The sequence below is a fragment of the Populus trichocarpa genome, chromosome 9 (assembly GCF_000002775.5).
Source record: "Populus trichocarpa isolate Nisqually-1 chromosome 9, P.trichocarpa_v4.1, whole genome shotgun sequence".
Lineage (NCBI taxonomy): Eukaryota > Viridiplantae > Streptophyta > Magnoliopsida > Malpighiales > Salicaceae > Populus > Populus trichocarpa.
Window position 1 is genome coordinate 5,228,202 of NC_037293.2, and position 13,359 is coordinate 5,241,560.

The 13,359-nt window shown below is 36.7% G+C and overlaps 2 protein-coding genes across 12 annotated transcripts; one reads left to right on the forward strand and one right to left on the reverse strand.

Annotated features, from left to right (window-relative positions):
• The first annotated feature begins 122 nt into the window (after positions 1-122).
• LOC7468557 (phosphoinositide phospholipase C 1) lies at positions 123-13,359 on the forward strand. Of its 11 annotated transcripts, none has more exons than XM_052455645.1 (11): positions 123-1,851; positions 2,454-2,548; positions 2,634-3,032; positions 8,053-8,852; positions 9,056-9,249; positions 9,528-9,663; positions 9,759-10,216; positions 10,527-10,644; positions 11,665-11,808; positions 11,907-11,993; positions 12,250-13,359. In XM_052455645.1, exons 4-11 carry the CDS (start codon positions 8,553-8,555, stop codon positions 12,559-12,561), a joined length of 1,749 nt encoding a protein of 582 aa, XP_052311605.1. In that variant the 5' UTR covers positions 123-1,851; positions 2,454-2,548; positions 2,634-3,032; positions 8,053-8,552; the 3' UTR covers positions 12,562-13,359. The 11 variants fall into 11 exon arrangements, with proteins under 11 accessions (XP_052311605.1, XP_052311608.1, XP_052311609.1 ...); XM_052455648.1 differs by having other exon boundaries at positions 123-1,601; positions 1,793-1,851; positions 2,454-3,032; XM_052455649.1 differs by lacking the exon at positions 2,454-2,548 and having other exon boundaries at positions 123-1,601; positions 1,793-1,851.
• Positions 4,276-6,329, reverse strand: LOC7468558 (peptidyl-prolyl cis-trans isomerase CYP20-1). Its single transcript, XM_002313342.4, has 7 exons — positions 6,185-6,329; positions 5,919-5,997; positions 5,514-5,561; positions 5,396-5,419; positions 4,831-5,013; positions 4,682-4,757; positions 4,276-4,577 (listed from the first exon to the last, which is right to left on the reverse strand). Exons 1-7 carry the CDS (start codon positions 6,257-6,259, stop codon positions 4,439-4,441), a joined length of 624 nt encoding a protein of 207 aa, XP_002313378.1. The 5' UTR covers positions 6,260-6,329; the 3' UTR covers positions 4,276-4,438.

The window sequence follows — 13,359 nt, forward strand, 5'->3', positions numbered from 1 at the left end:
ATTGCATCACTCAGAATTTTTCTGTTGATGTCCTGTAAAGCCTAGGCTGTGTAATTGGGAAAGTAATGAATAAGTCCATGGTTGTGTTTCTGAGTCGTTTCCAACCATTCTGAACTTGTAATTATTTTCTTTACCCTCCAACAATATTAGCGGTGCAGGTTACCATCTGGGCACAACCAATTGAAGATCCGTGATCTGACAACATGAAACATGACGTATCTTCAGAATCCAGCATCAAGAGAATTACGAGGTAATAGAGTGACAAATCGATTATTGTCATTGGCAGAATTTCAAGATTATCAAAGGGTAATTGTTAATTTGTTAGGAGTGAGATTAGGATAGATCAGAATATTTAGGAAGACTTCACGACGACTCCAGTTCCTCAACCGTTGATACGTTTCCTTGTATATTTTTTTTGTCTGTTCACTTCCTTTCCTGAAACAAAACAAGACTAAGTCTCCATCTCCCAAGTAGTTGGGTTTAGGTCCTTTATCAAGAAGCAGTCTAATGATGCCCATCATGGCATCATTAGACTCTCAGATTTGACTTTTCTTTTCTTGTCCAGCACATTTTGACATCAAAAGCCGCCGTCCCACTATAATTTCATGCTGAAGGATTCCACGTCATCGCGCGTCTCAAGGCGCGTGTCCTGACGCGCCCAAAGCTCCAAAAATCAATCGACGAGAGAGAGATGTTTATTTGAACGAGAAGATATTTGTTATTTTAATTAACATCATTAAACTCACCCAGTCGGCCAATAAGGCAGCGCTTTGGGACACTAAAACAATATACCAGGTCAGCCCTAAAGCGAAAACAGAGAGGCGCACCTCTTTTTTGCTGTTTTTGAAAAATAATCATCCACTTTACACCACCAGCTATCAATGGTCCTTTGACAGACCAATCAAGACTCACCAAATGGCAAGAACCAATCGTTTCCAAAAACATGACTGGGTTGTCAAATTCTTCAACAACCACAGACCGCCATTTCAAGTCGGTTAGCCTTCGACCCGACCCGTTTCACTCTCACCACAAGATATAAAATCAAGTTTAATTTTCGTTATTTCTGCTGAATAAAACAGAATCCGAGTGACGAAATCGAGAGAGAGAGAGAGAGAAGCTAAACTCACATATGAAGCGTTGAAAAAGCTTGAATCATCATCACTGGTGGAGGAAGAAGAAGATTCAAGCATGAACAACACAACCGTTACAGCTTCACCAAATCCAAACAAAAAGCGTATAAAAAACGACAGAGGAGGAGCAAAGAAGGAAGAAGAGTGTGACGCGGAGGCGTGGGATACCCTGAGCAAGAGTTTCAAGCACGTGCAGAGCGTACTGGATCACAACAGTGACTTGATTAAACAAGTGAACGCGAATCACCAGTCGAAGATTCCAGATAATCTCGTTAAAAACGTTTCATTAATTCGCGAGATTAATGGAAATATCACCAAGGTAATGTCGATTTACTCCGATTTATCATTCAAAGTCTCCAACATTGTTGAGGAACGGCGTCGCCTTAAGAATGGAGGAGAAAGCAAGTTGGAGAGCGCTAGCAACGAGTCTTGAAATGAAGTCAAATTAAATCAAAGGATCAATCAGTTAAAGTAATCTCGATCATCTTTGCTTAATCAATCATGCTTAGTCAGTCAATTAATAATGAACTCTTTTGAGGTCTGTCGTGCTTGTCTTGTTTAGTGTCCTGGTGGTTGGTTGTGGTGGAGATGGAGCTCGAGGTCAGGCGGTGATAATGATGGTTATGTATGCTTATGCGGTGTTTGTTGTTATGTTTTATAAGGATGATGATTTCAAGCCTGCGGGACTGTGTTTTACTGCATTGTATGCAGACGTAATAAGGTATTTATGTTCTGTTTATTTTTTTAATTTTTTTACTTTCTCTTTTGCTATATTTGCTTGCAAAACTCTTAACAGAGGCTGACGGAGGGAAATCGCAATAAGGTAGGTCTGTGATTTCGGTACTTTATTTATGATGTGGCAAAGAGAGGGAAAAGGTAATGAATTAATGCGGTATTTAATCTGTAGCAACTAATTTAGTTTCTTTTGTAGGGGGCTACAGGTAGAAGATGGATATATTGATTAATTTAGATTTCATGTTTTTTAATTCTGAAATAATAACATGTCCTGAATTTTGTAGGGGGTAAATTTGGCAGTCATTATCAGAGGCTAGGTTTATGCTGGTCACCTTAATGGAAAAAATTATTCATTGCAAGGCTAATCAATCCGCGGTTCCATGTGTTGTGACTGTATATTATCTGGGTTAGTAGACAGGCAGGGGGGGCCCGAAGACATCCAAAATTAGGACATCATAGAACTGAGCCATCAAATAATGCTTCACGAGAAGAATGTGAAAAACAACAAACCCCTTTTTCCAAAACCTTATTCTTCGATTTGTGAGACTGACTTGATCAATTCTTTCATCTTATTTCCTTGGGTGTTAGGTCTTAACAACCGTACTTTCCCTAACAAATTCTCTGGCCATAGGATAGCTCCATAAATACTCCAAAGAGCGTCTTTTCCTTTATCGACCACTATGGTGAGTTGTTTTTTATTATTTATGTATTTGGAACTCTGGAAATTGTTCATCTATGACAATAAATTCTAGATGAAATTTTCTGTAGAATCACTGGGAATGGGAAGATGTACCAGTTGTGTTTTCTGTTGTTGAAATATACATGGATGGAGGAGCAAGAGAGAAGAAATGTGAACTGTCGACATAATACAGGTTATCAACAACTGGTTCTAAAGGCAGTTAGAGATGACGTTTTCAATGTTAATCGAAGTATCGAGGGTTGAGGTTAAAGGGTCGTAGTTCTCTAATATATATATCAAAAAGGGAGGTTTAATTGTCATATTATTTGTTCATCTGAGGTTGTGACGGTGATGAAGAAAACGGTATGGTCGTTCTATACCGAGGTGATGGTGATGCAGAACAAACTTTTCCTTTCTAATTACCTTGAGACATCTAGATTTGGGATGGGTTCTTTCAACTGATAAAGCTCTAAAGGCAACTACATCAGGTAAGATGTATTACTGGTAAGACAGCAAAGGTCTCTCGTTCTTAGTGTCGATTATGGTTATGGTTGTTTTTTAAAGTATTTTTCACTCAGAAAAATATGTCAATAATATTTTTTTATTTTTTAAAAATTATTTTTGAGATTAGCACATCAAAATAATTTAAAAATATCAAAAATATATTAATTTAAAACAAAAATAAAAAATCAAATTTCTTCGGAAGCGCTTTCCAAACACAATACCAAACAATACCTATGTCGTGTCTTTGCGCATGTCAGTGCTTCTAATTCCGTAGAATAGCAATTTTTGCCATCAATGTAATATGATGCCTCTCTTTTTGGTTGGTAACACCACAATCAGTAGTTAAAATATTCTTCTTATCAGTAGTTAAGCAATCCATTATCTTATTGTTTTTAGATGCTCGAGTAAGGTAAACTCGTTTTAGGATGTGGATTAATGGCATGAATTTGGTCAAGTGGACAGTTCAACTTAGGGGAAAGGAAGAGAACGTCAGTCTGTAAAAACATACTGGAATAGTTGAGTAGTCGAGGCATCGTAATGTCATGTGTGCTATTGATTTTTTATTGATAGGCTCGTGCATAGCTGATCACACTGTAGATGCCGATCCCCTAATATTTGCATATTATAATAAAAATAAACAAATAAAATAATCTCAATGGATGTAATTTCATATATGAAAATTAACAACTCCACTTAATAATTTATGGACTTAATCATGCACACGGGATATGCTGCTGCAATTGAATTTTAGCCTTTTAAATCACGGAGTATTTTCTAAAATTATTAAAAGGGTTCTTTAGTCTGTGTAGTTTTGTTTTTTTTATATAAATTAAAATAATATATTTTTTATATTTTAAAATTTATTTTGAGATCAATACAATATAAAAACACAAAAATAATTAATTTAAAGCAAAATAAATTTCAAAAATTTGCAAATCTACAGTTAAACAGCAGCACTAAGTGTATTGCAAACCTATTTTCAAAAATTATAAAATTTTTATTATTTTTATTTACTTCAAATGTTTTTTATGTATTCAAATCGTGTTAATGTGCTGATATCAAAAAAAAAATTTAAAAATAAAAAAGCTTTATTTTGATGTATTTTTCTAAGTAAAAAACACTTTAAACCATCCGCTACTACCCAGTAATAAATATATGTCTGATTGGATTAAAAATTATATAAATTTAACTAACTCACCATCTTCGGCACTTTGATGACTCAAAATAAACGTGCGCCAAATAACAATCCATCACTAGTATTGCATTTGGTACATTGTTCTTACGTGAAAGCATTTCATAAAGGCCATATGCCGTCTTCTTCTACATGATGTGAAAAGAACACCCATTATCACCGGACATGCTGGTCTGGGGGGGGGGGGGGGGGGGGCACTTATAGAGGGAGTTCACCACTGTCCGCGACAACAACCTTGCTCTTGGGTGTGCCATTTTGCCTGCCTTCAGCTTCAACCTTGTAAACCACATCCATTCCAGATATGACCTTACCAAACACAACATGTCTGCCATCCAACCTGTACATAGTTTGATCATTCAGTAGTACAGACAATTCAGTATTCAATCGGAGCATTGCAGCTGCATCTCACACCAAATGTTCAAAACATAAACATGTCATTACCAGCTAGTTGTCACTGTTGTGATGAAAAACTGTGAGCCATTTGTATCAGAACCAGCGTTTGCCATTGATAAAATTCCTGTACAAAAAAAGATCATGTTTATCACGCAACCAAGAGGCTGTTTATCAAAACTACCGAACATTTCACCTACCAGGTCCAGTATGCTTCAACTTGAAATTCTCATCCGCAAACTTCTCCCCGTAAATTGATTCTCCCCCTCTACCATCACCAAGTGTAAAATCACCTCCCTGGATCATAAAGCTGGGAATAATCCTGTGGAATGCACTCCCCTTGTAGTGAAGAGGTTTCCCACTCTTTCCAACACCCTTTTCTCCTGCGATAAAGAATAATGGTGCGGCATGAACCTAGCTTTTACAATTCAGTTGCAATAGGCTAAGATCATGGGGGTCATTTTATGAAAACGAACCACAATAAAAAACTAATTGTCTTCTATTTCTTCTAAAAAAGGCCCAACACTTAAGGCCACTTTTATTGTTCTCTCTAGGGCTTTCAAGAATTTCCGAGGTCAGCAGTCCAGATATTCATCACCAATTAGACAATCAGACATTCAGAAATGAAAATGGCAGAAATGTTATATGTTCTGTAAAAAGCAAGTCCATCTACTTTGGAAATAGAAAAACGATACAATGGAGATAGGAAATAATTCATCTATAGAAACGTGTAGATAAATGAAGATGCTTAGTTTAGCAGCTTACCAGTGCAGAGTGCCCGGAAATTTTCTGCAAATTGGAAGCATCAACTAATTAACAACATTCTGAATCAAGATCAACAACAATCAAGGAACCAAACACACCACCACGTATAAGATTATACCTACGGTCTTTGGAACTGTCTTGCCAAATAGTCCGATGGTAATGCGACCTGAGAATAGATGTCATGTTTTAGTGCCCAATATTTGAGAACAAAGCAATGCAAAACAGAGAAATTTATACAGCATATTGCTTCCACTGCAGAGTTCAACAGTTAATAATAACTCCAATAATTTCAAACCGTTCTCTAAATGAATGAAAAAGTTAGTTATTGCCAACTATATTGTCCTTAGATCCAGAATGTAGCAGCACAAGAATTATCTCACTGATGTCAAATAGTCTGTTTGAGAGCCAGAACACGACAGCATGCATAAACAGATCAAATGGGTCACATAGGCATCTAGCAACTTCTTCATCGAAATACCCAATTGCTTCTTTTCTTTTAATATAATCCAAACAAAGAACATACCAGCTGGTTTTCCATCAACCTCAACATCGAAGTAAACTTTATGGGTAATCTCCGTCAAATCTTCCTTCGACTTCTTCGCCTGAAAAAGGTTACTCAGATTTTCAGCTTTATAACCACAATTTTCACCAATCAATGCAATCTTCCAGTCAACGATTAAAACACAGAAAATCAGAACAAAATCTCTTAATATTTGCCTCGATCTAATAGAACCATTATAGCCGACGGACCTAGATAATTATTAATCAACATGACCGATCTTAGATTACCTGGATGAGAGTCAGAGTTCCGAAAAGGACTAAAGTCCACAGCAGAGTAACAGCCAACGATCCCGATCTTGCCATCTCTACTTCAGGGTTTTTTTGCTAGTGACAGTGAGTAGCTGCAGAGAGGATCTTTTATTTTTTTTATACAGGAAGGGAGCGGCATAGTCCAATGGAATTGTGCCGCGTGGCTAGTGGATATTTTAGTTAAACCCTATTGGCTGATAAACGTGGAGTCTCCAGGGCCCTTCCTGGCTCAGAAAAAGGCCGACATTTGGTGGGCTATGGTTTTATGATTTGTGTTTTGATCTTTCAGGGCCTTCATCCTCGAGTACCTGTTGGATTGATGTTTTTTTAAGATTTAGGATATGATGAGGGTGAAATATATTAGTTCTTTCCAAATTTAAAATATTATCCAATATTTTTTTATTAAGATAAATAAAAAATTAAATAAACGTAATAATTTATGTTGATATAATTAATTAAAATGTAAACTATGAAGTTATATATATAAGAAATAGACATTATGTTATCTAAGTTTGTTTTTCAATAATATAATAGTACTTTGTAATGATGATTACGGGAGGATCAGCAATCATCTCATTTTTTTTCTCTTTTGAATTTAATTATCACTCTTCATATATATACTAATTAAGTATATAATTTTTTAGTCTATTTATAATAAATACCATGTTTATTGTTATAATAATTACATAAAAAATAAACGTAAAATTATAATATTCATGTTTTTATTTAAAATACCTCTCGTGTAAAAATATGATTATTTGTTAATTATGTCATTTCACTAGTTCACGTTATTTTGAAATAAAAATAGAAGAATATAAATAAAGTTAATTACCCCCACCGTCCTCTATTTTAGAAGCCATTACATTTTGCATTCTAGGTTCAAACTTAAACTTTTCACCCTCTATTTTTTTTTTAGTGATTTCACATTTTACTTCCATTAAAAATCCATCATCTGATCATTAGTAATCGAGTTGTGCACTTAATATTGACTACCATTTCTCGAGCAGAAGAAGAGAAGACTTGTAGTGCGACTGTACCCAAGTGGGTTCTCCCATATCCACCGCCGCCCCTGCATCTACAATGCCTCTGCCGACTTGCCAGTTTCTCCTTCCAAGTTTGTGCTACACAACAAAACCGAACCCCGGAATCAATCATCCACTTGTTTGTGCTATTTTTAGAGGGATTAGTCTATGGTATATGCTTTCACGTTTTGACTGCTCGTTGGCTAAAAGAGTTGGTTCTCATGACAAATAATCTAAGGTTCTTTGCATGCATATTGAAGGAGAACTCATGGCTGTTCTTTGATTATGGTCTTTTAGATGGAAATTTATTTATATTTTAAACAACAATAGTTACTTTTTACGCATATTGCATACTCTACACTCTAAATGCTTGGTAGAATTCTTTAGGTTACGCGATCAGGCATGTTCATTTATGTGAGACATTCTGAATTTCAATGTTTTAAGTTGCTTGCTTAGAGCTCTCTGCACTATTTACAATGGGGAATGAACCGCATGCATGAGCGTAGTCGACGTGGAGCCTTAAATGTCTCGGGCTTAACAATTTTCTGCATCTGATCTCCTAAAGTGATTTGAGTTGGAACTTCATTGCTTTCTCCTTTTTTAGCACTATAAAATCTCAAATTCAATATGGCGAGGAGCAAAACCAGATGGAAGTAAATTTGCCCAGATGAAAATGCAAAACCGTTATAAAAGCAGTGTCATTCTTGATATTACAGATCATTTAAACTACAATAACGTGATTGTAAACCTAAAATGAAACCAAAAGGATAGCAGCAAATCAATCTAAAAGCAGAGAACTCAATAACTTGGTTTATTTTCTTGCAGAGTTGCATATGCTATTCCCTTCTCTGATGGGAATATTATTAAGTACGAATGGGGTGTCTAAACAGGGTGTGATAATGACCTCTGTATTCTCCAGTGAACTCTGCAGCTTAAATGCCAAGAATTTTATAACTCGAGGGACGGATGCATTTCCTTGCCCCACCACTTCATTCTTTTTATCTGTTTGTGGTTCAAGGTTAATAGCAGCGACAAGATATTCTTTCCTTTAATTCAGTAGTAAGATTCGTAGAATTACTACAACTACTTTCTTCTGACCACTATTGTTTGTTCTGAAACAACAAATGAAGAGGACGGGTTGTGAAAATTGTAGCTTTCTTACAATTTGCGCGTCCTAGATGCTCAGTTTGCTCTACCAACACTCTTGTGATGTACAGCCATTTGAAGATATTCTACTCTTTCTCCATTCCAAATAAAGCAGAATCAATATACATGGGAGCATAAACAACATCAACTCAAGGATCTCATCTCTTTTTCTTCAACAAATGGAGCAGCCTTTCACGGTCTGCATCTTTTGCATAAGAACTTTCATGCACAGGGTGCTTGAACCCCCTGATGATGTCAAAAAACTTTTCCAGGACTACTCACAGAATGGCACCATGTCAAAGGATGATCTACTTAAATTTCTATCAAAGGTTCAAGGACAAAACAATGCCAAGGAAGAAGACGCTGAGGCGATCTTTAATAGTCTCAAGCATCTCAACATCTTCCCAAGAAAGGGTCTTAATCTAGAAGCCTTCTATCGATATCTTCTTGGCGACCTGAATACTCCTCTTTCTCCATGTGTAATACTCCTCTCCTCTTGCACTTCCAGAATAACACCAAACATCTTTCATGCATCCATCTTTAACATCTTGATTATTTAAATCTTCCGTGTCATAGGCAATATTGATATATAACTTTTCCAAATCCCCCCCCCCCTCCTCTCTGTTTCGTGTGTGCCTCCTATAATGGTAATTGTGTGTGATATCGATGTTTCTTAATTCAGGTGCACCAGGACATGACTGCTCCACTAGCTCATTATTTCATGTACACAGGCCACAACTCTTACCTGTCTGGGAATCAATTAAGCAGTAAGAGCGGTGTTAGACCTATCAAAAAAGCTTTGCAAAATGGTGTAAGAGTAATTGAATTAGATCTATGGCCAGCCAGGAACAACGATGTGGTGGTTCGCCATGGAGGGTATGGAATTAATTTTCACTTTTATCTCTAGATCTCATATTGTGTTACTTGTGTCTACCTAATTTATGCTCGAGGTTTGTTTTGTTTCGTAATATAAATATGTGATTTTCATTGAAAATAAGAATGTGAAAATGATTCATGCTTAATTGCATCGGCTCTAGTAAACAAAGATACGCAAAACCCTTTTGTTTCTTTTACTTCTGAAGCTATATTTAGGTTTCGGTATTAACTATTATTGTCAAAATTATGAATTGATAAGATTTCTTTTATATATGCAGGACCCTGACAACATCAGTGAAACTCCTCAGATGTTTGCGTGCAATTAAGGAATTTGCCTTTCAGGTATCCGAATATCCTGTTGTGATAACGTTTGAAGACCACCTGACTGCCAATCTTCAAGATAAGGTTGCTAAGGTGAGAGTGAACTTATATCATGGGATTTTATGTTCTTTTATTGCTGGCATGGTTTCGAGTGTACCTCTTGTGTAACCAAAATTGGTATGCAATAGATGGTCACTAAAACATTCGGAGACATGCTGTACCGTCCCGAGACAGATGAATTAGAGAAATTATCACCAGAGTCATTGAAGAAGAAGATTTTGATTTCAACTAAACCGCCAAGAGAGTATCTTGAAACTCAAGACAGCAACACTCCGCACGAGTCAAAAAAATCATCAGAGGAACAAGGGGGTGATGAGAAGTTGCATTCTTCAAGAATTAACCTTTTTAGTTGCTCATCCATGTGTTTCGCTAAGCAGGATCAGATTGATGAGGGAGAACAGCTTCAAGGAGAAGATGAGGAGATGACAATACCTAAATACAGGGATTTAATTGCCATTCCTTCAGGGAAGCCAGAAGGTGGATTAGAAGAATGGCTCAGAATAGATGAGAAAGAAGTAAAACGTCTGAGCTTGAGTGAGCAAGAACTTGAAAAGGCTACAAGAACATATGGAAAAGACATTGTCAGGTAAATAAGATCATGTATTCAGAATAAGTTTATCCTTCTCTTCCGCCCCTAAAAAAAAAAAACTAGCTTTGTTCATCGACAAGGATTCTGTGCTTCATTGATATAAAAAAAACCCACGTTGTTAAGTCGGGGACAGCATTGCAGTGCTGGGAGTCTTAACACCTTGATTTTCTGCTCCTTACGGAGGCAGGGCATGCTTTTCTAAATTTGTTCCAGTGCTCCTACTGATTATAACCACCGGTATTGCTTACCTTGCTTGCCATCTTAATTGTCAGTTCTAATTAGCAAGTCTAATGATTTCTTCCACTAGTTTCACCAAGAACAATTTGTTGCGGGTATACCCCAAAGGTACACGCTTGGATTCATCTAATTACGATCCTTTCGTCGGATGGAAACATGGAGCTCAAATGGTTGCATTTAATATGCAGGTTTGTCTTTTAGCTTCTTAGGTTGATAGAATGAGTACTGATACTTTGTACTCTAGGGATATCTCCGACTTTGAATTCTATTTCTAATTTTCTCATGCATATCTTCTGATTCTATATTAGAATACACCTCACTTCAAAAGAAGCGAGGATGGAATTGTAGCTTTCTGTTCCATTATTCCTGTCATTGATCACTCTCTAGAGGACATAAGACCGAACAAGACACTCTCAAATGAATACTTGAAAAGAAAAGCCTTATATAACTTCATTTCAAAAGTTATTTAGGTAGAAAAACTGTTCCAACAGTACAGCCGATGCAACAAATAAAAGCAGGTCTCATAAAGATCCTGCAATATGCTTCTTGCAGGCAAGATACGTATAGTTTATGACTTTCTTGTTACTGTGTTGGCTCTGAGCATTTTCTTCATCAAAAGGGATTAGGAATACTAGTCTATTAAAAAAAAAAAAACAGCCTATTATTGTCGAGGTAAATCAGGTCCCATATCTAAAATGCAAGTTCTTTTAGTGATCAATGACGACAATTCTGGAGTATTCTGAGTAAATTTTTAAGAATTCTTAGAAATCTGTGGTCATTTTGCTTTAAGATATAGCATCTCTATAACATGCAGCATGCTTTAAAATTTTCGGTAGTGTATTATATGCTGGAGAGTCGTGCCACTATGATTCAAGTCTAGGAAACTTCTTCCAATAAAAGAACAGTGATTCTCTGGCCACGACGTTATTTGAAAAACAAAAAAACACCAACAGTGTATGAGACTACACTATCATCAAACTTTGTCTTAAATCTAAATTGGGTGTTTGTATTCCTGGAAGCTCCAGTTATAATGGAATAATTATGCTTGCTTTCTTCTGCTAACATTCCATTTTCAGGTTTGACTGATCAATTTCAACAGGAAGAGAATTTTGAATTGTTTGAGCTCCATTTCAATTGACTGTTGGGACAGATGTCCACTCTCTGTGTTATGGCCTTGTGTGTTTTCTTGACCTTTATTTCCTTGACAGGGCTATGGGAACCACCTTCGGATTATGCAAGGAATGTTTAGAGCCAATGGTGGCTGTGGTTATGTGAAAAAACCTGATTTTTTATTGAGGGAAAATGATGATTTTGATCCTAGTGTGCCCTCAACAGTTTATAAAATATTGAAGGTGTGTGGACTTAAATAGTAACAATAAATGTTTTAAATTCCACTTCTCATCTCCTTAATACTGAAGCATCTGGATCGGACTCACCTTCTAATTATCAGGTGAAAATCTACTCTGGGGAAGGGTGGCATTTGGATTTTCGCCACACACATTTTGATCAATATTCTCCACCTGACTTCTTGGTAAAAGTAAGATCAAAGTAAATATGTGTGATAATTATTAAATGCGCCTGTAGGAGTTTCAAGTCACAAGTTTTGAAAATGTTTCACCTTTAGAGTTCTGTACTTGTTTGTGATCTTTGACATGCCAGCAGTTTTCCCGAATTTCTTATGATCGTCTTAACGCACATCACTTGCATTACTCATTGGCAGAATAGATCTCCCTCTTTTGGAACATGACCATGGAAAAAATGTTACTTCTGATAACCAGTTACTGGATTCACAGGTTGGAATTGTTGGGGTCCATGCTAGTGAAACCAGTAGAACACAGGTAGTTAAAAACAGCTGGCTACCGGAATGGAACGAGGAATTTAAGTTCGAAGTGCCTGCTCCTGAATTGTCAGTGCTTAGGATCGAAGTCAATGACGATGATAAATATGGAAGTCATGACTTCGCTGGCCAAACATATTTGCCTATATCAGAGTTGAGAACTGGTATTCGAGCAGTTCCGTTGCATGATCGTACAGGAGTGAGATACAAGAGTGCAAGGCTTCTTATGAGATTTGACCTAAAAGACGCCCGAGAATGTTCCGAGTGACAAAAATCACGAGATTGATCGTCTCCATCAGCGGATTGAACCAGGGAGTCTATTTAGAGGAACTAGTGTCTGTATATATACATAATCAGGATCCAATTTATTATTTTTCATATTTTAAATATTATTGGCTCGTGTTGATCTGCTTTTTACGTATTTTTAGAGTGTTAAGGGTCAAAATAAAACACCAATAAGATATCTATAGGTAATTACTGGTGATTTAAGAAACTTATTTAAGATTTTCAACGGACCTTGTTTTACAGGGCTGGGAGCTGTTTTAAGCCATGGCATTTGTCAGTAAGGCATTAATTGTGAAGCGTATGGGATTATCGATTCATGAGAAGGAATTCATGGCTATTTCGATGGTTGTTGAAAGGTGGAGATATTATTTGGAACATGATCAATTCCTCATCAAGACTGATAGTGAAAGTCTGAAATATCTCCTGAAGCAGAAGATACACGCTCCATTGCAGAGGAAAGAGGTAACTAAGTTGGTGGGTGCTGCTGCACATGACTCTTACACAGCTTGGTTATCCATTAGTGAAACTCTCCTAAGATTCTCTGTCAACTCCTCTGCGCACCTGCTTTCACCATGACTGCAGAATTCTCTTCCGGTGTCTGGAATGCCATGTCGCTAGTCAATTCATGCATTTTCACAGCACTACCGCCATAGATTCTTTCCAATATGCATACATTTTCAAGTCTATTAAAACAACGTGAGCCCCACGAAGTATAAACATGTAACAAGGAACTAGATATTATCATTAATGCATAAAGTATATAGTTAAGTGTAATTGTTTT